The sequence below is a fragment of the Myotis daubentonii genome, chromosome 18 (assembly GCF_963259705.1).
Source record: "Myotis daubentonii chromosome 18, mMyoDau2.1, whole genome shotgun sequence".
Taxonomy (NCBI): domain Eukaryota; kingdom Metazoa; phylum Chordata; class Mammalia; order Chiroptera; family Vespertilionidae; genus Myotis; species Myotis daubentonii.
In genome coordinates, this window is record NC_081857.1 from 7,021,111 (window position 1) to 7,046,138 (window position 25,028).

The window sequence follows — 25,028 nt, forward strand, 5'->3', positions numbered from 1 at the left end:
AGGCAAGTAAGCCAGACACGGGAGGGCCACAATCTGCAGTGGCACAGCCAGGTCCTCTCTCCCACCCGAGGCTGGGTACCACACTTTCCAAGGCCCCTGGGGAGGAAGATAGCAGCTTCCTTAGGGAGGGGGCATGCACTTAGGGGTGCTGAGCAGGGAAGGTGAAAGGCCTCTTCCCCAAGCAGCCGGTGGGGCTGCCCCCTTGCTGGACAAGGCGACAGTCTCCGGGCGCTGGGGGACGCTGCAGCCTCAGAGGAAGAGGAAGCACAGGAAGCAGCTTGCCAGCTCTCCCTGGGCCCCATGAAAAGAGGACTCTTGCCCGAGGCCCTTGTAACCTGGCATTGTAAACACAACTGCCTTCTGCCAGCCACTGTCTCCGCCTCCTCTAGTGCAGGCCCCACAGAGGGAGACAAGACTGGGCTCTGGGTTTGAGACATGAAACACAAGGGCAGAGGGGAGGGGCGCCATTCGGGATGGGAGCTGGGTGGAAGCACTTTCCCCCAGGCATGCACAAATGGGGCAAGGTGCCACGCCCAGAAGCTAGCACCTCAGCCCCGTGGGAGCCAGATAATCAGGGTCTTCCCCAAAAGCTGGGGCTATTCTAAAGGTACAAGAAATCTGCTGGGAGCAGCTGGGCGGGGGAGGGGGGGGAGGGGGGAGGGACACAAATCAAGAACAGACAGGAACAATGAGAAGTTTCTGTGAGGGTGGAGCTAGGTCTGCTGAGCTCACTGAGTGCCTGGACCATCCCTAGCACATCCTTGGGACTCGGGAAGTGTGGAATGAGTGAATGAATGGATAGAGCAGTGGTCGGCAAACCACATGCAGCTCTTTGGCCCCTTGAGTGTGGCTCTTCCACAAAACACCACGTGCGGGCGCGCACGTACAGTGCGATTGAAACTTCGTGGCCCATGCGCAGAAGTTACTAGCAGTGTACCTATCTATATAGTTTAAGTTTAAACAATTTGGCTCTCAAAAGAAATTTCAATCGTTGTCCTGTTGATATTTGGCCCTGTTGACTGATGAGTTTGCCGACCACTGGGATAGAGTATGAGCACAGGCAGCAGTGGCTTCAGGGAGCGCCACTCGTCAGAGTGACTGAGGTGGACTGAGGATTGCCCAGCCACTTAAGTGATGGGGCAGCTGTGTTTGGGTGAGGGGACTGGGCCACAGGGTGAGCAGGGACCCTGGGTGTGCCCTGCTGAGGGACGGCAGTGTCTGTTGAAAGGCTGTGGCGTGGCAGGGCAGGGCAGGGCTGAGACAGGTGGGTGAGTCCGGGTTCAGACACCACCCGCTTCACAGATGTGGTCTGAGTCATAGGCGTGAGCCCAGAAGAGCTCTGTTTCGAATGGCCGAGCGCTTCCTCCCCATCCACCCAGCCCGGCCAGCCCCTCCCTGAGCGCATCTCCAGCTCCTGGCCTCACCCCTGGAATGCCCGGGGCCGGGCCTGCACTGGAGGCAGAGGCTAGACTGCGCTGAAAGCTGACATGATGGCAGCATCCCAGAGGCTCACCAAAAGGCCAGGAGACGCCAGAACCGAGGGACCGCCGGGCTGAGCAGGACAGTGTGGAGAGCATCCCTGCATCTGGCCCCTGAGCATGGCCAGGCACACCTGGGTCTCCTGGAACCTATTTTGCTGCACGCGCAGTCCCCGGGAGCAGCCACATGCCCACAGAGGACACGGAGCTGCTGCTTAGAGTAGAATAGATTTAATCTGTAACTACTAAACGTCTAGGTTAGCGGCAGTCACGGACACCCAGGGCCTGGGCGGAACCTCCCCCTGGAGGCATCCAGAGTAGCTGGGGGCACCCTCAGCTCACAGAGGTGGCGGGCAGGATGTTGGCTTTGCGTTCAGCTTCGATGCAGTACTTCTCAGGGAGGCCGGTGGCCCTGCGGGGGACACGGGGAGGGTGTAAGGGGAGGGGCGCCAGAGAGCAGGCAGCGGGGAGCGGGTGCGCTTTGGGTGGGGTAACAGACCTGGGACCCTGCACACACCCCCAACCCCACTCCCAGGATTCATCCCCCAAACGTGTTCCTGTCAAAGCCCCAGCATCCTGCCCAGTAGGCCCCAGGGAGCCGGGAGGACCCGGGCCCCCATATTCTGCTGCAGCCCCGTGCAGACGGCTACACCCCTGGGCGCCTCTGTCGTGCCCTGCGGTCCCGGAATCCCAGCTGCCGGCCCTTCCGCCGCCCCCGGGCCCGGAAGAGGAGCGGGGAAGGGTACCTCAGCTCTTCGATCTTCTTCTTCTTGACGTCACGGATGCGCTCGCTGCGCCGCTGGGCCTCCTCCTGGAGGCGCCTGCCCTCCTCGAAGGTGGCGATGCGGTCCTGCACCAGCTTCTGCTGGTTCTCGCGCACCTGGCGCCGCAGCTCCTGGGCGTGCTGCATGCGCTCCGCCGCCCTCTTCTCCTCCACCAGCCTCTCCTTCTCAATCTGCTCCCTCTGAGCCCTGGTGGGGACATGGGGTGGGGCATGGGCTGGCGCTGGGCTGGGCTGCCCCCCATTAGGGGGCGCCTCCTGGGCCGGGGCCTCCAGGGGATGTGCTCCAGCCCTCTCCTGGGGTCACTCACACCCCAACAAAGGTACCAAAAGCACCACTTCACTTATTCACTTCCCTCTAGCCATCTCCTAGGAGCCGTGCTTTGGAAATAGGAAATGGTGGCTATGGCAGAGATGCTCCTAGCGCTTGAAGACACCCACCATGGTGGTCACCTGGCCCTGGAGACACTAGATCTAGATACCAACCTGGGACAACGGGTAAAATGGAAGTTTCCAAAGGGTTGGTCTAGCCTTAAAAACTGGCTACTAAAGCCCAGCCAGTGTGGCTGGAGCGTTGACCTATGAACTAGAAGGTCACAGTTCAATTCCCAGTCAGGGTCAGGGCACATGTCCAGGTTGCAGGCTCTACCCCCATGAGGGGGCGTGCAGGAGGCAACTGATCAATGATTCTCTCTCATCATTGATGTTTCTATCTCCCTTTCCCTTCCTCTCTGAAATCAATAAAAAATATATTTAAAAAAAAAAAACTGACTACTATGTATGCTTCAGAAGAACAACGCAAAGAACAAACAAATGGGTCAGTGACAGAAGCAGAACTTTCATTTCTTTCCATTAGTGCCCGCTAAAGGCAACACAGCTATCCAAGGGCACAGCGGCTGGGGAGGGCACACCGCTGAGAGGAGACTGGAGCCCAGGGGCAGAATCTCTGGGGCCAGTAAGGATGCTGCCTTCTTTACCAGGTACCCAGAGACTGTGGCACAACACTAAGGGCAGGGAGGCTGCAGAGCCGAAGAGATCGCAGCCAGTAGGGACAGGCTGGGGGACCACAGTCCAATAAACGACCAGGAGCCTGGCTCTGCCAAGGACGGAGATTCCTATGGACCTGCTCTGTCTCTGGCCAGGGCTCTGAGCCTGGTCCAGCAGCAACTGACAGGCTGTACCAAGAGCAAGAACCCAGCCCTGGCTGGTGTGGCTCAGTGGATAGAGCGTCGGCCTGTGGACTGAAGGGTCCCAAGTTCAATTCCAGTAAAAGTCACATGTCCACCAATGGACATAAGGCACTGGGGGGTAGGGGAGGCCAGGGGATTGTCAAGGGCCGGGGGAAAAAGGAGACGTGTAATACTCTTTGTAATACTTTAAGCAATAAATAATTTAAAAAATAAAAATAAAACCATACGACTAAGCAAAAAAAAAAAAAAACAAAGAGGCACATGCTCGGGTTGTGAGCTCAATCCCCAGTAGGGGGCGTACAGGAGGCAGCTGATCAATGATTCCCTCTCATCATTGATGTTTCTATCTCTCTATCCCTCTCCCTTCCTCTCTGAAATCAATAAAAACATATATTTAAAAACAAAAAAAAACAAAACAAAACAAAAAACAGGACCTAGAGCGTGAAGACCAAGAAAGTCGGGCTGTGCCACTCGCTCTCTACTCATCTGAGCATAATTTCAGTAATTGGTATCGTTACCGCCCCAATTAAAGTCTTGTTTGCTTTGTTTCCTTTGGAAATGTTCTGATCTTATCATCTCACGATCTCATAGAGCAAAAATGGAGTCATTCCCAGTTAGACCAGAAGGGTTAGAGCCGGAGAACCCCAGGGGCCAGGTCCAGGGGCAGATCTGCCTGATAGAAACCAGAGCAGCTAGGACCGCTGACCGCTTTGAGGCAGGGATCCTGAGAGATGTGACTGCTTAGCTTTCATTTGTGTGTCACAGTTATCGCTGGTCCATCAGAGAAAACAAAGAAAGGATAGAGAGCGGGGGAGGCGGGAGACATGGATAAGTACAGGTGAGGCCCGTCTCACCGCGTCTCTCCCATCCTTCCTCCGCGCATGGGCAGAAACAGTGTTTTATTCGTCCCTGACATTTCCCATAGCGCCCAGCACAGAGCCTTGAATGCATGTGCTTAGTACATATCTGTCAACTGAAGGGCAAAGACCTCCCTTCAAGCCCTGCTCCAACGACTCACAACCGTTAGTGTTTGAAGTTTTCTTCATCTCTCCTCACCTCCCTGCTGCAATTTCATCCCTAACTGGCAGGGGGACATGGAGGGGGGTGGGGATGGCAGAAGGGACAAGATTCATACCTTTCCTTACACCTTCAACACTCCCAGATAAATAATCCCAATAATCCCCAATTCCTTCAACACTTCCAGGTTTCCAATTCTCTAACCGTAAAATTCTTGGCTCGCCCGGCCGGCGTGGCTCAGTGGTTGAGCCTCGGCCTATGAACCAGGAGGTCACAGTTTGATTCCCAGTCTGGATTGAGGGCTCAACCCCTGGTAGGGGGTTTGCAGGAAGCAGCCAATCAATGATCCTCTCTCGTCATTGATGTTTCTCTCCCTCTCCTTTCCTTTTTGAAATCAATTTTAAAATATTTAAATAAAATAAAATTCTTGGCTCAAGTGTCTGAAATATTTCAATCATCCATCTGGTTAGAATGACCCCACCCACCCGGGCAAGGTGGATGTGTATCTGTCTGTGGGCATCCCTGCCACAGTGCAAGGAAAGAGAGCGAACTTTGCACCCCTCCTACCGAAGGATCCTGTCGAATTCATCCCGGTCCCGTTGCACCTGAACTGCCAGAGTGTGCTCCTTGAACGCCACCTGCTCCATCCGAGTTTTCCGCAGTTTGGCCTCGGTTTCCATCTTCTTCTGCGCATTTTCCTTTTCCTTTCTGCGCCACTCTCTGTCTGCAACCTCCTGGTTGCGCTTTGCCCGCAAGGTATCCTGGGAAAGGAGAGGGCGAGGATACCAGTGAGGGTGCAAAACAATCTCCCAGGGACCAGGTGCCTGGGGAAGGCACGCCTTCACAGACTCCGACACAGCCTGAGAAGTTTTTGAAATTGATCCATGATTCTCAGTGGATGAAACGGCAGCAGGGAGATGAAGACTGACACTAACACAGCTGCTTTGAGAAGCTGCGTGAATTTCTCTAGTAGCAAGGTTATTCTAGGGAAAGAATAAATGCAATCCTGTCATAGAACTTTCAGGGCAGCCGGCCGGTGTGGCTCAGTGGTTGAGCCTCAACCCATGGACTGGAAGGTCATGGTTTTGATTCCTGGTCAGGGCACATGCCCAGGTTGCAGGCTCCATCCTCAGTAGGGGGCATGCAGGAGGCAGCTGATCAATGATTCTCATCATTGATGTTTCCATCTCTCTCTCTCTCCCTCCCTCCCTCTCTCTGAAATCAGTAAAAATATATTTAAAAGTAAAAGAACTTTCAGGTCAGAAGGTACCCTGAGGGATCATCTTGTCCTTCCACCTCACTCATCCCAATGCTTTTCCTGGACCTCAGACACCTCCAGGTAGTCCTGCAACTGTTTCTAATTTTAAAAACTGCTAATAATGGAGATGTTACGGTTTCCTCTGGGAACACATTTCAATGATTAGTTAAGCTTGGAATTTCTTTATAAAGCAGTCAAAAACTTTCTCTTGGACCTTACGCCCACAATGCGTGCTCAGGCCTTGCTGCCTTAGACACTAGGAGCAGGCCGGCCCTTCTCTTTTAGATGACAGGGGTCTCAATAATTTCTTCTAAATCTCCACCCTCCAGGCCATCTGATAGGCCGCCACAGGAAGAGTTAAGGGAATGGAAGAGTTGGGAGCAAGTAGAAACTAAACAGGTACCTGTTCTGCCAGGTAATCCTGGACCTTTTCTTGCATGACCCTCATGCGGGCGATCTCCTTCTCTTTCTCCCTCCTGATTCTCTCCTGCTCAGCCTCAAACTCTGCTTCTCGAGCCTGCCAACAAGAAAGGCTTTGTAGGGTACCTCCCATTGCCCCAGCCTTGCAGAAAGAAACGGAGCCCCCGCACCAGTCTGTCCAGTATCTCCCCTATCGCCTGACTCCTCCCTGTACAGCGAAATGACTAGCAATGCAAGGACATGAAACCAATTAGCAAATTTGTAAAACACTTTCTCCTGTGTTAGCCCAGAGGGTCCTCGCATCTCATGAGATCGATATTGTAGATGGAGAAACTGATGTTCATAGAGATTAAGGGTCCTGCCCAAGACTGTATACGGCTAGTCAGCAACCAAACAGGCTTTGAATGCATGTTTCCCAAGCACAGCCTTCATGCTCCTTCCAACTTCACAGCTTCCAAGTTACAAGGCCACTGGGCCAAGTTTCTAAAAGTAACAACTGTGGCTCCCTGCCTGTCTTGTAAAGTTTAGGGGGTGGAGGTTATCTCATTAGTCCCTGGGCAAACGGCCAACATGCTTTGGGCAGTCCCACAGTGGTTAGCAGATACCTAAGGACTGAACCATCACAATTCGCTCCCTTTGCTACTCCTCTGAAAGAACAGATATATCCCCAAAAGCTTACTAAATCCAGTTTCCCAACCACCATTCCAGGGCAGTCATAGACTAATGGCTCAGGTTGGGTGGAAATGTGATCTTCCCATAAAGAACTTCCCTTAGCTCTCATTCTGTCTACCCAGACTTCTGTGCAGCACAATGAGTGCCTGCTTGCAAGCTGTGCACACTGGCCGTAGTATGCCAAGCTGGTCTCTCTGTTCCCCCTTTGCTCTAGATGGCAGGGCAGGGAACTCTAGAGGCTTTCATAGCCAATTAGCTCTAACAAGGCAGCACTGGCTGCAAGAACAGAGACCACTGAGGTCAGGAAAGGGCTTGTGATTCACTTGGACACTGACAGTGGGCTGTGCATATGCCCGGTGTCTGATCCCTTTGTCAGTCATCATCCTCTTGCAGCTCCCCCCGTCTATGTTCTCTCCATGTATGAAGGCCAGGCACGTTCCACTCCTGCCCAGAACTCGATGGTGATCTCTCATTGCTCCATGCTCCTAGCTCTGCTCAAGGCCCCAGGCATCCCCAACAACTGCTCTCAGCTCCCTGTCACTCATCACCTCATTTCTTATCATGGCCACCACAGATGCTCTGCTGCAGCCAACAGATCTGTTCACCAACTCCGACTCCACCTTCAAGGAAGTAGCCGCTGAGTTCTATTGGTCTAGGTGTGTTCAGCCTAGTCTCACACTGGACACACATTGAAGCATTCAGGACATTTTGAATTAATCAGTGACTAGGTTCATGAGGAGGTTGTAATGATTAAATGAGACAACCCTTGTGAAGTACTTGGCACAGAGCCTGAGCACAGACTGAGCTCTCAACAAATGGCAGTTGTGTGATCGCTATGATGCAGGAACCACCGATGCCCCTCACCGCGCATCCTCACTCTGTTCCCTGCATCCCACAAGAAAGCCAAAGCTAACAGGCCTCGTGAAGCTTCCTTTCTGTGCTTTTCATTTGGAGTATGTAGGTATATCACCTATGCCTTTTCAAATTCTAACCACCTCCGCCCCTTGTCCGTCATTCCAGCTCACTACTACAGAGAAGTGTGCTGTGCCCTCTGTCATCTGGAACCTCAAAACCAGAGACAGGACCAACACGCTTAGAGTTGAATACATTTTCTGCCACCTTGAGTCCTTCCCTTTCTTTTCACACAAATTCGTGTTCGCTCCATTAAAATGGTGCTTAACAGCTTCCTTTTGCCCACCATTCCTCACAGAGCCAATCATCCCACTACCCCATTTTGCCCTAGAATGAGCCTGCACATTCCTAACTTTCATCTCCCAGTAACCATTGCAGGGGTTGCCTTCTGTTCTATGGGTTCCACAGTGAGGGATGGGGAAGACTCTATTTTCTAGTCCAGCACCCAATACAGGATGCCCAATATAGGAGTTTTCACAAGAAATTTATGGAATGCTGACTCATGATTAATGGGAATATAAGTATCCAGATCATGAGGAATCCACCGGAAACTTTAATTTCACCAATAGTTTTAATTTTCTTTCCTGCCTGCACCTGACCCTCATCCCAACTTCTAATCAATGATAATAACACCCTAATTTAGGTGGTTTTTTTCCAGGCTATTCTCCATTAATGAACAAGTGTGCTGGACGGTATGAAGAGAAAAAGAAGCCAAGCCCTTGAACTTAGGACTTAACTTTTAGAAGAAGACAGGGCTGCCTTACATTCGAGTTCCCTCAGTTCTCAGGCCTGCCTCTCCCCATGACAGACCTTCCATTCCTGGCCACAAGTCCTAAGTGTCAGAAAACAGGCCCCTACCATCTTCTTCTTGGTGAACTCCATCACCATCTGGTCTGCCAGCTTCTCCTGAGCCTGCAGCTCTGCTTTCTGTCTCTGGCTCTCATCGTTGATGCGCTTAATCTCAGCTTGCAACTTCAGTTTCTCCTGGTGCCTTCGTTCCATGTCCTGCCAGCAAAAGGAAGAGAGCCTCAGAGTAGAAGGGACACAACCTAAAGATACTGGCATATAAGGATAAAGTGACACACATAGATGCAGAGACACAAATGCTTCCATAGCTATTCTTTGTTAAAGCTGATATATATATATCAGAGAGGAAGGGAGAGGTAGAAACATCAATGATGAGAGAGAATTATTGATTGGCTGCCTTCTGCATACTTGGGATCGAGCCTGCAACCCGGGCATGTGCCCATGTGCCCTTGACCAGAATCAAACCCAGGACCCTTCAGTCCACAGGCCGACGCTCTATTCACTGAGCCAAACTGGCTAGGGCAACGCTGTTCTTTCAAGGGTTGTCAATGACCTCTTCCAGGCAAATGGCCTCTTTACAGTCTTCATCCAACTTGACTTTGTGGCAGCCCCTCACACTGTTGATCTATTTATACTCTCAGGAAGTGGAGGATTTTAAAATTCTAATCAGTGTCTTGCACATGTCATGCCAAACCCCATCCTTATGGCTTTGCTCATGATGTGTTTCTCCTGTCTTCAATTTCCTTCTACTTAAACCCAAACTTTTGGTCATCATTAATAGTGACGAATTCAATAATAAGTATTGCCCTAATTGGAAACTTCCTATTCATTGAGCACGTAGCCTATTTCTAGCACTGAAACACATCCCAAACCCCTGAAAGTTAAGCCTTGTTATCTCTCTCGTGCAAATGAAGATGAGGCCCGGAGTTAAAGTAATTTGCCCAGAGCCAAATAGCTACTAAACTGCAGAGCCAGAATTTTGAAACCTGAGCTGTCTACGTTAAAGTTCCAACCTTCTCTGGAAATCTTGCTTGATTGCCCCAAGCTTCAATTCTCTCTTCCTTGCTTAATGTCTGCACACCTGCTGGGATTGAATAGCATACCCCTGGTAGGTCCCATGCATTTCCTGTGCGTTCATCTGTCACAGCTAGAGAACAGGAGCCATGTGTCACACTTCCTCTCTTTGTCAACAACATGTAGCCCAATTGAGAGAGAAACAGAAAATACTCAACAAACTATTGCTAAATGCGATAACTATTGATAAAGAAAAACAAAAACAACGTAGACACAGAAACACAGTGAGTGATAGAGATCAGAGAACCAGGTGACACTGAGGGACAAGATGCCCTCTGAGGAAGGAGCCTCTGCCTTTCCCAGCGCCAAGCCTTTGGGAGCTCCTGATCACCAGGCCACTTCTGAGCCCAGCACATCTTCAGGCCCCAGTGCGGAGGGTCACTGGAATTTTGTGCAGCTGCCTCCATACACCCTCTATCAGACTCCTTGCTTCAAACTCTTCTACCCACTGACTCACACTATGTCCCACACTGTTTCCAGCTCCCTCCGTTCCTTCAAAGGCGAAACCCCTCCCGGGTCTTCCAGCACCTCCACCACCCAGCTTCTACCCTGACTCATCCAAGCAACTCTACCAGCTCCCCACAGCCTGACTCACGGCCCAGTTCAGGGTTCCTCCTTCCAGGAAGCCTTCTGAGCCAGCTTAGCCCAGCACATCCACCTCTAACCAGGTCCATGTGGGGCCTGAGTCATGGCTACCCCCACTCTCACCGTACCCACCTCCTCGCACACTCCACGTTTCCCCTTTTGCCACCCTAACTCTTACACTCCTTTGTCCCCTCCTCCCTTTCCTCCTTTCCTCTCTACCTTCTCCTGCACCACCACCACCCACCCCCCCGCCCCAGTTTTAGGCCTCCAGTGTCATTGGTACCCCAGACATTATTTAATCCCATTGACTCTCAAAGCTAAAAAAGCTGCCGACCTCTGATTTAAGACATACAATCATATGTGTATTGATTTATTTCTTTGCCTATTTATTTACTTTTTAATTTGTTGTCTTTGTTGGTTCATTTCATTTCTAAGAAACCAAAGGACCTTCCCTGTTTCTCATCTTTGAAGCCATTCCAAAGCAACCCCAGGGGAACTCCCCTCACTCTTCTCCATCCTGTTGGCAAGGTGGGAAATCTACCCTTGTACCATCCCAAGATGCTACAGCAAGTCTAAGCTGGAGAGGCACAGGCTTCTGCTTAAAATTGCCTAACAATACTTCCTGCAGACCCAGTGAGTGCCTATTAGAAGGGCAGCAAGGCCCCACTGGCTTGGCTCAGTGGTTGAGTGTCCTATGAACCAGTATGTCATGGTTTGATTCCTGGTCAGGCCATATGCCCAGGTTGCAGGCTTGATCCCCAGGGTGGGACATGCAGGAGGCAGCTGATCAATGATCATTGATGTTTCTATTTCTCTCTCCCTCTCTCTTCCACTCTGAAATCAATAAAAATATAATTTTTTTAAAAAGAAGGACAGCAAAATGACAATGATACAATATCAGTGCAATGGTGTTGACTCAATGACACCAGGAACTTTCTCAGTGAGCCCACCATTCCCACTCACCACAATCTAATTGGACTTCCCAGCCTTCATTTCTCACCCCTTTCCCTACATTATTTACCCCTTGCCTCTCCTTCCTGCACCTATTCCTCTCTCTCTCCTGAGCCAGGAATGTGATCAGGTCTCTCTGTCTTCATGGGCCTGTTGACCCCCTTCTCAAGTAGTTCACAAGGCTACATGGCCCCTCATCATCCTGACCTATCCAGGTGATCTTTCTCCCACATTGCAGATGCTCTAAGAAGCCTTCATGATTATAAGGCCATTCGTAAGACCCTCCAGGGGCCTCTGTCACTCATCACCATCAAAGGCACCACCAAATGACAACTCAATCGTCCATGAATATGAGGGAGGAGGAACGAAATAAAAGCATATGTGTCCCACAAGGTAAGTAGAACCAGGAGGAAACAATCAGACAAATCAGAATGTGAGACATTCTTCAAGTCAATCAGCTTGAATGCCTCAAAATATTAGTGTTATAAAAATACGTGAATGAAGAAAGGGAGGAAGGAAGGAAGGAAGGAAGGAAGGAAGGAAGGAAGGAAGGAAGGAAGGAAGGAAGGAAGGAAGGAAGGGAAGTCTTCTAGATCAAAACACACTAGAGGGACTTAAGTGAGTGATTCTGGTTTGGAAAAAAAAGACAACGGAAATATATTTTTGGAACAGTTGGTGGAAATTGAATGTGAATTAAATATTAAATGATATAGGATTATTGGATTTGAATTTTTTGGTGGGGGAAGTGCTAATAGTACCGTTGACATGTAAGAGAATGCTTTATTCTTCAGAGATGCAGACTGAAGCATTTAGTAGTTAAGTGTCAAGCTATCTGCAACTTACTTTTAAATAGTTTAACAGTAACAGAATATGCATATACATCTAAAAGAGACAAGCAACTAAGGCATATTAGCAATCATTAAATCTGTGAAGTATTATGCGTGCAGTACAATTCTTTCCATTTGTGTGTATAAAATTTTTCAAAAGTGAAAAAATGAGGGGAAAAATAATAAATGCTCCAAATGCTTGCCATGTCCCTGCTGTGCTTCTGTATATTGCAGCAGACCAGATAAGGCAAATAAAAGAGTATTTTTTTAGTCTACTTAGTTTGGTCAGGTATGTCATCATTTCCTACGCAACAAGTAAGCCTACTAATTGTATTTAGGCTAACAGGGAAAAAGGTTTGGCTCATCAACACAATTAATGACACTGGGATGCTATGTTCTTTGAATGAGGTAACAGCAGGAAGCCTGGAACTAAGACACTGCTACATTCATCGACAAAGTGTATAATATCCCTAGGTAATTGAGGGGAGACCATAATGCATCCATCTGTTTATCTGTGTGAAGCAAGCAGCCATATATTTACTTTATGAGTCCACTCGCATGGACATGCCAGTCTTGGACCCCAGGTTCCTGGGAGGCAGGGACAGTCTCTATCCAAATCTTTGCTCATCCTCCGCATGGCGCCATGGCCAAATACATGTTCAATGTGGCAATAAAAAGTTGATGGTGATGTTGATGTTGTGAAATGAGCATGTGCCTGGAATCCCCAAATCTTGGAGGGCTCTGAGGCTGGTGCTGGCGGAACCTGGCACATCTGCCCAGCCCTATTACCCTGAGGTCCTCCTCTTGGAGCTGCTCCATGTATTCCAGCATCTGCTCCTTCTCCTGCTCCTGCTGCTCCGCAAACAGCGATCGCTCCTCCTGCTTCTTTTGCATCTGTTGCATAATGTGCCGTTTTCCTCTGGAGGAAACAGAGCCACAATGTCTTAGAAATCAAGGGTCTGTTCCTCTAGGCTCCAAACTTCACCCAAGTGACTCCCAGAATGAGAGGCATGGCAGGAAGAATTTGAGATGTGCTTGAGCCATCACTATGGCTCCTGAGCCCAGACCAAAGTCCTCCCCAGTGTCTCAAGGGGTCAGTCCTCTCTCTTCCGAGCTCCTGATTCTGGGGCTCATACTTCTTGGTATTCCCTTTCTTCATTTGTTTCAAAGAGTGCACCCCACATAATGAACCATCTCCCTCTCAGCGTGTAAAGAGCTTCTGAAATCCTACCACCTCTTAAGCCTTCCCAGAGTAATCACAGGGAGCTAGCTTTGCATGCTAGCTCCACAGAGCTTCAAGAGTTGAACATCGACATGGGTCATCTATCTGTCTATCCTATATAATAAAAGCGTAGTATGCAAATTGAAAAAAAAAAGTTGAACATCGACCTATGAACCAGGAGGTCATGGTTCGATTCCCAGTCAGGACACATGCCCGGGTTATGGGCTCAATCTCCAGTGTGGGGTGTGAAAGAGCCGATCAATGGTTCTCTCTCATCATTGATATTTCTATCTCTCTCTCTCTCCCTTCTTCTCTGAAATATATATATATATATATATATATATATATATATATATATATATATATATATATATATATATATATATATTTTAAAGCCTATGACTTCCCCTTCCTCCAGTTCCCCTGCTATCACCCTTGGTCTTGTCATCCCACCTTATTTCCTATGCCTAGTTTGCTAACTCTCTTTCTTATAACCTATCTTACATTTTGAGATTGTCAAATGCTAGTGAACAGGGTTGAGTCTGACAAACCAGATTCTACAATCAATGTGGCATGGCTCCCTATGTGTTATTGGGATGTCAATAGACTTGGAAGCACCCAGACCTTGTGCTATACAAGTAAAGACTGGGAGAATGAGAGATGACACTAATTAGAATAAGAATCCAGGAGAAAGAGTACAAAAGTCACTTCCAGGTAGAGCACTTGATGGCTTCATGACTCCAAATGAAATAAACAGGAGTAATGAGTAAGAGTTGCATGAAAGCAGGTTTAAACTCAGTACAAGGACCAGCTCAAATCATTAGAGCTGCCTAATGAGGCAGAGATATTTCCTTGATTGGAGTTATTTATGCAGAAGATGAAGAGCCATTTAGCCATTAAATAAACTTTTATTGGAAGCCTACTATAGTCTACCAGGTGCCTACTAGAAGTCTAGAGATGAATGGTGCAAGAGAACAGAATACAGATGGGGAAAGAGAACTGCCATTCAGTGTAGTACAAGCACTATTTATGGAAGTGATTTTTGTAGTATATGGTTGGTGTACTAAATCTAGGACACTATGATTTTATAATTTACCTGTCCTGGGTCTTATCCTTTTCTATAAAATGAAGAAAACTAAATTCATTTATTCAAACATGTGTAAAGAACCTACTACAGGCCAGACACTCTGCTAGGCCCAGGAGCTACAGAAATAAATGAGGCAGGGACCCTGTCCTCCATGAGCATGCAGTGTAGTGAGGGTCAGAGACAACAATGCAAGAAATGGTGTGCTAGATATCAACACAGTGTGATGGGACACAGAGGACAGAGCCACTGAGCCTCCTGGGGAGTGAGGGAGGTGTCTCAGGGGAGGTGACAGCAAACTACATACTAAGGGAAGAGACAGTGTTTTCCAGGGAAAAGTAAAGAGAAGGGTATTCAAAGCAGTGGGAGCAGCAAAAGTCATGAACTTGTGACAAGACCTGGCATGGTGGTGGACAGGGGAAACATAAGAGTAGATGGCAGGAAATGGTGGCCAATGAGGCTGGATGGGGGCCAGATGGTGAAGCACCGGTTATGATCTTGGAAACAAGCTTTAGGACGTTCTGTGGTTCCATAATCACTTTATAAAGGTTTTGAGATAATAATAGATGATGACAATGGCCGTTTCTCATCTCTTCCCTCTGTGGAAGTCTCCCTGGACCTAAAGATTCAAGAAAATGGCAGAAAGAAAGATGCCAAAACCACCTCTTTACCGGATTCTTTCCTCTCTCCTCTTCTTGGAAAGATCCTCCTGCCTTTGAAGGGATTTCTGCCGTTCCGTCTCCATCATCTGATCCAACCGCTTCTCCTCTGCATCCAGTTCTTTCTGAATCAGCCTTTTCTCCAGGATCTGGGCATCCCGGATGGCATGGCACTTGGCATTAAGGATGATCTGCGGAGTAGAAGTGAGATTGTGGTACTAGGTCTGGGGGTAAGGTTAGGGAGGGATGCACCATGGGGGTGTGGAAGTTGGAGGGAAGAGAAATGGGAGTGGAATGTTATCTATGTGCTAGAAATGCACATGGCTGCTCACAAGCCCAGAAAAGCAAGAGCATTCTTATATTTGACCTTCCCTTTAATATTATTCAAACATAATACCCACTGGGCTCCTGCTAAATGCTTCTTTCAGGAAACTGACTCTTAATGTTGGGGGCCATGGATCACACTTTTGTGAAAGCTATGGGGCCCCCAGGTAGACACACAAAATCTCCATGAAACTTCAGAGCTACATGGTCCCCCTTAGGGACCCATGAACCGCAGTTAAGACCCTTGCTCCACTCCTCGGGGAAACTAAAACACTCATGCAGAGTCCAAGTCACCAAATTGTTAAGCTGGAAGACCCCAACGTGATACAGAAGGGGATTTAAACCCAGGACCATCAATAAGAACCATAAAGTAAAAGCTTTGGAAAATAAAAGGAGGTATAGGTAGAGAGACAGGGTGTAGATGAAGGGGTTGAGGGGGTCAGCATTGTTCATTTGGTTGGGAAGAGTGAACCACATGCCAATGTGGAATTCAGATGAGCCTCTGGTCTTCATGCTCTCGGCTAAAGTGCCTCAAAAAGAACTCAATTGCCTGGACCACCCTCTGTGGCCAGCATTGCACTAGCAGGATAAAAATAAAAGCAAACTCCTCCCATGTACTCATCAATCCGCGGTATGCAAAGCCTGTCCCATATATGAGTTCATTTAATCCTTCCAATAGTTCTGCCCAGTAGTTTTACCACCCTCACTTTACAAAAGAAGCAAGCAAGATTCAGGAGGGGCAAGACACGTGCTGAAGGTCACACCACTAGCTCAAGGCGAAGCCAGAGCTCTCTTCGATCACAGCAACCATGTGACAGATACAGCTCTCCCCCGCACCTTCCTTCCCCAAACCCCCAGCAACCCCTCACCTCTCCCCCTCCTTGCCCCACCTCCAGCTGAAGCCAATGCTGTCCAGTGTGTGGATAAGAGGAGGGGAAAATGCAGAGCCCCGACCTTGCTCATGTCCCTGAGCTCCTCCTCCTGCTCTATCCGCAGCTTGTTGGCTCTCTGCAGAAGGTTCTGGGCCCTCTCCTTGGCCTCCTCCTCTAGGTCATAGAGCTTCTTGTTCTTCATCCAAATCATTCCCTTCTGTTTCATGACCTTCTTGCGTGTGGTGACTGCATCCTACAGAAGACCGTCTGCGTCAGTGCGGGATGGTTCCCTGTGCTGTGTCCTGGGCACTAGACTGGCTACCACGAGTGACCCAATATTATGCTCGCTCCACCCCACCACGCTATCAGAACCCAGAAGTTTCTCAGCCTGGTTTTATCCTCACCCCTCCCCATCCCCCCCCCTCCACCCCCGTTGCTCCCACAACTGATCTTCATTCGATAGCATATCTCCATCCATGCCTTGTTCCAGGGTCCCCTAACAAGAGCTCCCCATCTCAAGGGAAGCTGGCCCCTCCCCAGGACATCTCTCTTCTGCCCCCCCCATCCGTAGGGACCAGGGCTCGAGGGGTAGCTACCAAGGCGGCTTCCTTCTCCTTCTTGAAGGCCTGCGCCCTGCCCTCGAGTTCTTCTTTGGTCAGCACTTGGGATGCCCATTTAATCCGCTCAAACTCTTCGGGACTCATGATAAGGGACTCCCCGGAGGGATCCTCTGTGGGAATGCTGACACAAGGAATGAGCAAAGTTAGGGAGGGCGGTGAGGGCAGGCTCTGCTCCCTTCCTCCCTCATCACTGCCATCCCTCCCTCTGGCACACACATGGCCAGCAGGAGGAGAGACTGCCAATTGCACTGCGGATCCCCTGGCGAAAAACATCCCAGGAGACGGTGACGTAGCATCCTAGGCTATAGGGACATTTTAAGAACTTTTTCTAAAAGGCCCAGCTTATGTGCTGCCATCTCTGTGTAGCCATTCATGGCCTTCCCCCCAATGTACACATATGCAGACCGCCCTCCTCCCCACCAACAGACCACCTGCTGCTCCGAGCCCACCATGATCTGCCTTCACTGCCCTGTCGCAGCCGCGGGGCAGGGCCTGTTTCCTTGCTGGATTACAAACTCCGTCAAGGACACAGTCTGTGCCTTAACCACATGGGCAGCCTAGTCGCCAGCCCAGCGTTGGGAACAGAGTGAGAACTCAAAACAAAGCTGCTGAATTCAACTTTAAAAATAGATTATTCCTCAAGGATGACATAAAAAGGGCAAGGGGACGCCAGACAGGTTGAAATGAATCCCAGTGAGAAAGCTAAACACCCTGTCCATTCAGCCCAGAGAGAAGCTTTGAACCCTAAATATTAATTAAAATGTCTGATCAACACAGTTGGAGACAGGTCTATAGACCTCTCCTTTCCAGCCGCCCAACCATTCAACAAACCAATAGGTAATTATAATGATTACAAACAAATGACATACATTAAAGATGGGGGTGGGGGAGGGAGGGGGTGGGAATAAAGCCGCTTCTGGGTGAGGCCCTTTAACAGGCACCAGGCAAGGAGATGCGCGGCTGGGGCAGGAAGTGAAACCTCACCTAATAAAACTAATGTCGGGGGAGGTCCAGGAGGTGGAGCTAATGAGTGAGTGGATTCGGGGCTCAGCCAAGATCTCCTGGTTCATTGAGTGGCGGGCCCAACACAGTCCGGAACCCGAAATGACCAGGAATAACCTGAATCCGAGGCGGCATCTCCTGGGCTTTCAGCAGCCCTGACCGGGAACCGGCAACTTCATCTCCGATGTGTTTTCAGAACTAGACCCCTCCAGAAAAAGGCCATTTGTGGCGGGGTCAACGGGCTGCTGGCCACGTCTGGCCGTGTGATGCCAGGCTGACCAGACATTGCTCCTGGAACTGTGTCCCAGCCTGTGACACAGGCAGCATTTTCTAGAAATTCGAGCTTCTAGCCGATGGGGCCAGAGCAGAAAGAATGGTTTCAGAGAACCCCTGAGCAACACACTGGCACGTGTGGCATTGCTGAGTGAGACCTAAGCCCCGCAGGAGGGGCCAGGCCCGGGGGCAGCTCGGGCCGGGAAGCTGTGCTGACCTAATCCCAAAAGAACCCAAGAGCCTGTGGGAATTTCCTCTTTTGGCCTCAGAGCCTGGGAAGATGCCAAGGGCCTAATTAGGCATCTGGTCAGTTTCCCTTTGCTTCGGATTCCTGATGCGCCAAAAGGAAGTGATTCATCTGGACCATTCCCTCTACCAAGTGCCCTCATGGGGGCCCAGCGAGGACCCACTAAGCCTCTCCCCGCCACCAGCCCCTTAGTTCCACAGCAGGGAGAAGAGAGGGCAGAGAAAGAAGCTGGGAATCCAGGGTAAAGGGAATAACAGATACAAGAGGGGGGAAGCTAAGAGGTCAAGACGAAGAAGAAAAGAAGGAGAACCATGAAACACACAGGGGCAATGACCACGAATGAAGTGGAGACTTGACCATGAAACCAGGTGGGTTCCCCATTTCCCGACGCAGGTCCTCAGCCCCCGTGCAGCTGGGACGAGGGGGCAGGGCCTGGGCCCTGGATACTCACATGAGTTCTCGGATCAGGTCCCGGGTGATGTGCTGGATGGTCTTGGGCTTGTGCTCCAAGGCCAGAGCAGAGAAAGTTTTCTCAATGGCATGCTTATCTCGGAGCAGCACGATGGGGCTGTCGCTCTGGGCCGCGGGCTGTGGGTGCAGAAGGACAGCTTAGAAGCTAGTCACCTCACTTCCTGCTGGTCAGTCCTGAACTTCAAGTGTGGCCCTCCCCTCTCCTGGGGCTTCCACCCTATCCAGTGGCAGGGGAGGCTGGCTGGGGCCCCGGCTGCAGGCCCACGAGAGCAGCCAGGGCACCGAGGAAGTAGGTGGTGCTCTGCACTTGAACATGGCCAGATGTGCTCGGTGCTGACCGGCTCTTCTGAGAACAAGGCCTCTATAACTTGTGCAGATACTCCTGGACGGATAGGAAGTGGGGGTTGCTAGGGTGTGTCCATACCCAACCTAAAACCATCAGGAATAAAAACTCCAGATTCTCATCTTTCCATGGTTTATAAAAGAAGAAATAATCCTCTCACTGTGGACCCAAAGCAATACAATTTGTTACAGACTCATTCAATCTATGATATTCATATTTTTAAATCCTTTCTAATGACTAGTTTGCTTTGATCCCCAAAGAAAGCTATATGGGAGGGGGGGGGAGTTAGAAATGGCTAAATGGCCTGGTGGAGACCTGCCCTTAAATCTAACATGAGAAAGTCAGAGAGTTAGAATTCAGCACGAATACAAATTAGATGTGTATGATTTTTTTCAAAATTTTCTTGACGGTGAAGGAGTTAATAAGAAAATGAAATTGCTTATTTCAGGAAGTGTTTGAACACCGGAGAAACGGTCATTCATCATTAACGCTGTGACTGTGGCCCCGAGTGGAGGCAGGGGGACCCTCCGTGGAGGTCCTTCCTGGCCCGAGGACCTCACACGGCACAGAGGTCCCTCCCGACGGGTGCTGCCACCTGGTGCCCATCTCTGCTTCCGAGTGGGCATGTCAGTCATGCCACAGGCCCCTTCTGCCCCCTGCTGCTGGTAGAGAGACTTCCTGGACTCTCACCCAGCAAGAGGGCCCAAGAAGCAGTGCCAGGACAGGCGTATTTCTGGCTGCCCCTTCTGCTGGGCAGCAGCACTACTCAGCGAACTCAGCCATTTCCAAATCTGTCTTTGCTGTGACTGGAAGAGTCCCCATGCGCCCCAAACAAACAAACAAAAAACATGTAAATAAAATGGCATTCCTTGATTCTCTTCAGGGAAACTGCTACAGAATGGGGGTTCTCTAAATGCAGAAAGATGCCTGTCCTGATCCGTCTGAAAAGTCCCTTCACGGTGAAGCTGGTGAGAAGCAAGGATAGATGTCACCTCTCCTCTCCCCAGCCCTCCCGCTGCCAGAGGTAGTCACACCAGTATTCCGTCTTCTACCCCTCTTTTCTCTCTCTCTCACTGCCCTTCTCGCCGTGCCTCGTACTCTTTCTAGACTTGCCTCTCTTCCTTCTCGCCTACTGAGCTCCATGTGTACCAAATTATTCCAAGTAACATCCAGCTCTCCTTAGACTGAAGGAGTTGTCAACCTCTTAGCCAGGACAACATTTGCAAATAAAGACCTGCCTGTGTCCCAAAGCTGAGAAATTGTTTTCGTTGAGCACCTGCGAAAGGAGGAGGACTTTGTGTTTCGTTCTGATGCTGTTCTTGGATGGAGGGGGGAATGTGTCGCTCTGTGTCTTAGTCCAGTGGCCCTACCATGTTTTCCTCAAGGATGTTCACTGAGCAACTACCCAGCTTTCTGCAGCTGAGCGTCCCCTCCAGGATTACAACAGATTTTCAATGCTGTGCAGGCATGAGAACAGAATGGGTAGGGGAAGCCAGGTGTAATGTTTATGTGGGCCCCACTACCTGTCAGAGCTCCCCTGCTGGCTCTCAGAACCCCCCTCTGTCTTCATCTGAGAGGTACGAGGGAGAGGGATGACCTGCACGGTGCTAGCTTTGTCCTGAGTAACACGAGTCCAGGTTACCGCCTGCAGATGGCAGCTACCTGGAGGGGCTGGGTTAGGGTTACCTTGTTACCTCCGAAGAGGCTCTCGTCTACCTCGCAGCTCACAGCTTTGGTCCGATAACGAGACCGGTTCCTGGACCTGTTGGAAGTGGTGGAAGAGGAGCTCGTGACGCCAGTTGTGCTTAAAGGCTGCAGGGAGAGGTAAAAAGTTTCCGCCATCAGTACTGAGTACCATCTGGACCCTTGGCAAGGTAAGCGCTTCATCAGCCCATGCCAAGGTAGGTAGAGGTGCATGTGGAAAAGCCACAGGGGGAAAGTCCCTGGATAGACCCTGAAATGTTGGGGACACCCCCAAAGAAGAGAGGGTTCTCTGAGTAGAGACCAAGCTCAGTGAGAAGGGCATTTCTGCATTCTCTGAGCTGAAGGCCAAGTCGTCCTGCCGCATGGAAGAAAGAGGGGAGGAAAGGAGGGTGGCAGGAGGGTGACCTCGTTGTTGTCCCAGTTCCCATTTCCCACAGGGACACTCCCTGGTGAGGCCCCTTTGGCTTGTCTCCCCAGAAATGTATAGTGTCCGCTTCACCTCCAGTAGTCTCGGCATGAGCTCCAAGCTCCCCACTCTGCTACCTGAACTCTCCCAATCGCCACAATCTCCCAATGGGGACCAGAGGGCATCAAGGATCAAAAACCACCTTGCCCGCCACTTGGCACACGGTTGGTGCCTAATAAACTTCAGTCGATGAGTGATGCTACCCTCAGACAAAGCCATGCATAACGTCCACCACCTGGCGTTCACTCCCAGGACCCCTTCCATGTGTGTTCGTCCATGTTAACCACCCCGTGTCTTCCTATGTTTGGGACGCTCCCATCAACAAGGCGTGGGAGACAAGGCTCATCTCTGACTAGCAAAGCTGAAGACACCAGATATTTGCCCTCCGAGCCTGGGCAAAGCCCCTCTGATCACCAAAGCCTGACAAGGGTTAGGGAACTAGTGATGTAAAAGGAGAACAGGGAAAACATTTGTGGCAAAAGAGGAAGTTGCAGCCATACCCAGTGTCTGGGGCAATGCTGACGAGGACACCGGCAGCAGCACCCCGCAGCCAGAGCTGCCAGCGTCGGGGTACAACCCAGCATCAGGGTCCCCGCCAGACCAGCGCTGGGTTGTGATGTTGGCCTCTGTTCTGGCTGCAACTTCTCCTTTTATTCCCATTTTCCAAGCCTGGTTTCCCAGCCTTGGTGTAAAGTCCATGAGCTTCCCCAAATCCTTAAATTAGAGCTTTGGCTCTGCTGCTTCTAACCAGGAGCCCTGACTAATACCAACTCGTTCCCAGAGTTCATCCAGCTTCAGCTCAGGCCCCAGAAAAGTCTCTCCAAAAAGGTGGCTTCTGTGAGGACGGAGGGACCGCTCCAGGCTTAACCCAAACCTGATTCAAGTCTCACTTTGGAGGAGCCCACATCTCCCCCAGGTTTCTAAGCTGGGATGTCTCCGGGGAGGGGGCTACACACACTGTGTCTCCCAAGCCTGGGAATCAGCAGCTGTCAAGGGGGCAGGGTGGACAGGGAAACGGACTGTGCATTCCAGGGCTCCAAACCCTGGACGGTGTGTTTTGAAAGCTCTCTCTCACCCGCCATGACCAACCAGACACCCCAGCACTAGCCGCCCGTATCAGGTTTCCACACCATGTGGGCCATAACTCTCCAGCCGGCTCTGTTCCGTGCGAGCAGCACTGCTGTATGTCCTGCCCGGCACTGCCCGGCCCTGCTAGCAACAGGCTTTAGGAGGGACCGGCCCTGGGAAGACACAGTCAGCCCTCATAGAGCCGAGCAGAAAAGCTGGGTTTATTGAAAGGCAAATACCGCAGCCCGAAGAGGCTCATAACAGACTCGAGGTGAGTCGAGAGCAACTACTCCCCTTTCCAAGGAAAACAGAGTCAGGGGAAATGAACAGACACTGCAATAGGTGGGACTGAGGCTAAGCAATGGGAATAACTGGAAAAGGTAGAGGAGACTGGATCGTGAGGAATGGTGTGAGTTCTGTACATAATCAAGGAAGAGGATGTGGTCCTGACACACAGTAGGAGCTCAATATGCATTTAATGGAGAATGAATGAATGAATGAATGAATGAATGAATGAATGAAACCAAGCAAGATGGCCTCTCCAGGGCTGAGGCCAGATGGAGATGGAAGCCTTTCTGGAATAGGCCCGCCTGACTCCGGGTCACTCGGCCTCTCCACACTTCCCACATCGCCTATGGCCTGCACTGTGGAAAGGAAGGTCTGTGAAAAGGTTAGAGGTCAGATGGGAAGTATCATGATTGTTTTGTGTTGGTTTTCCTGTTGTTGGTTTTTTGTTTGTATTTTCAAGAATTCCTGCCCTGGACGGTTTGGCTCAGTGGTTACAGTGTTGACCTGCGAAATGAAGGTATGTGCCCTTGATCGATTCCCGATCGAGGGCACGTACCTCTGTTGCAGGTTCAATTCCCAGGCCTGGTCAGGGCGCAAGTGGCAGGCAACCAATTGATATGTCTCTGACACATTGATATTCCCTGTTTCTCTCTCTCTCTCTCTCTCTCCCCCCCCCCCCGCCCCCCACTCCTCAGCCCCTTCCACTCTCTCAAAAAATCAATGGGAAAAATATCCTCACTCCTGGGTAAGGATTTAAAAAAGAAAGAACTCCTGCAGGCTCTCCCTGTGCTCAGATGGGTCCTCGGGACTGATGCTCCATCGCCTCCTTCCTACACCCGTGGTACCCAGGTCATGAGGAAGTCACACAAGAGATCCTCCACTGCCTGAGCCTAGAAGTCAAAACAGAAGGAGGAAAACAAATGACCACGGAGAAGTAGCCGCTGAGCAGAGCCGAGGGAAGCGCTGAGCTCCAGGGCTGGGTGGCTGAGGAAACCTCACTTGGGAAATGCTGACGGTGAAGCCGCAAGCCGCACATTAGGGTCAGAATCACCAGTTTTGCCAAGAGTAGCAAGAAGGATTGGAGAGGTCACTGTGTAAAAATGCTAGAAAAAAAGGACCAAGCAGAAATGGAAAGTTAGACCCCTCTGGGCCAGACGCAGGGGCCAAAGGGTGCTTTCAGGTGGGGAAGGGCCGGTTTTATTTCTCTCATGACCAGTAAGCACCCCCACGAAGCTGAGCAGTGCCTGTCCAGGCCCTGGGGGAGGCAGGTCTTGAAGAAAAGGAAGAGAGACAGATAAAAACTGGTAGTAATAGCTGAGGAGGCAAGGGGGGTTGGGGAAGATGAGGCCTGGGGACAGATAAAGATGCCAGACCCGCTTTAAAATGTTCATCTTGGTGACTTAGCTCCCACCCAGCAGAACAAAAAGTGGGCCACTGCTGGGAACTCCGGGGGAGACTCTGATGCGTAATATTTGTCAGTCAACTGCATGGTGATTTTGACTTAGTCATTAGTATAGGATGATCTACACAACCTACTGTTTTAAAGAAAGCAAATTATAAAAAACATGCATGTAACCCTATAAAAATATTTGTATGAGGGTATGCACCCAGAATGTGCTACTTAAAGAATATTCGTGAAAAAGGTTTAATTTCAGGTGCACATTATCATCTTAAGATGTTTCTTGTATTGAATAATTTTCTGCAGTGAATAGATAACTCTTTTTATGATCAGGAAAAAAAACTATTTTTATTTAAAAACAGAAACACAGCAATGGGCCCGATGCCCCAACTCTGAACACAGGTGAATCTAGCCCTTTAAAAACTGTAGCATTGCCCTAACCAGTTTGGCTCAGTGGATAGAGTGTCGGCCTGCGGATTCAAGGGTCCCAGGTTTGATTCCGGTCAAGGGCATGTACCTTGGCTGCAGGCACATCCCCAGTAGGGGGTGTGCAGGAGGCAGCTGATCAATGTTTCTCTCTCATTGATGTTTCTCTCTCATCAATGTTTCTAACTATCCCTCTCCCTTCTTCTCTGTAAAATCAATAAAAATATATTGGGGGAAAAAATCTAAACTCTGGGAAACCATTTAGAAACATTTAAAAAAATAAAATAAAATAAAAATAAAAACTGCAGCATTTTATGTCCCCGGATGTTCCACTCAATTCCAGCAACGCAGAGCTGGGACGGGGCTGAAACAGGTCAGCGTGGAGTTTGCCCGACAGAACTGTAACGCCTGTCAGCAGAACAGAGATGAAGTCATGTTCTTTCCTGGCTGTCCCCTCCACCCAGGATCTGGTTCCTCTTTTGCATTAGGTTCGCTGCAGGCCAGCACATTCAGGCTTCAAGCTCTGGGCCCGATTCTACTTATTTTTTCTGTAGGTTTTGGTTACTGAGAGGAAGGGGATGCCCAGGC

At 50.1% G+C, this 25,028-nt stretch overlaps 1 protein-coding gene across 1 annotated transcript; it reads right to left on the bottom strand.

Moving 5' to 3' along the window:
* Positions 1-975: 975 nt before the first annotated feature.
* Positions 976-23,277, bottom strand: CFAP45 (cilia and flagella associated protein 45). The gene is made up of 11 exons (XM_059675503.1): positions 20,776-23,277; positions 18,727-18,863; positions 16,730-16,874; positions 16,216-16,386; positions 14,950-15,128; positions 12,762-12,891; positions 8,587-8,733; positions 6,128-6,241; positions 5,034-5,227; positions 2,225-2,449; positions 976-1,890 (listed from the first exon to the last, which is right to left on the bottom strand). Exons 1-11 carry the CDS (start codon positions 21,004-21,006, stop codon positions 1,812-1,814), a joined length of 1,752 nt encoding a protein of 583 aa, XP_059531486.1. The 5' UTR covers positions 21,007-23,277; the 3' UTR covers positions 976-1,811.
* Positions 23,278-25,028: the final 1,751 nt, after the last annotated feature.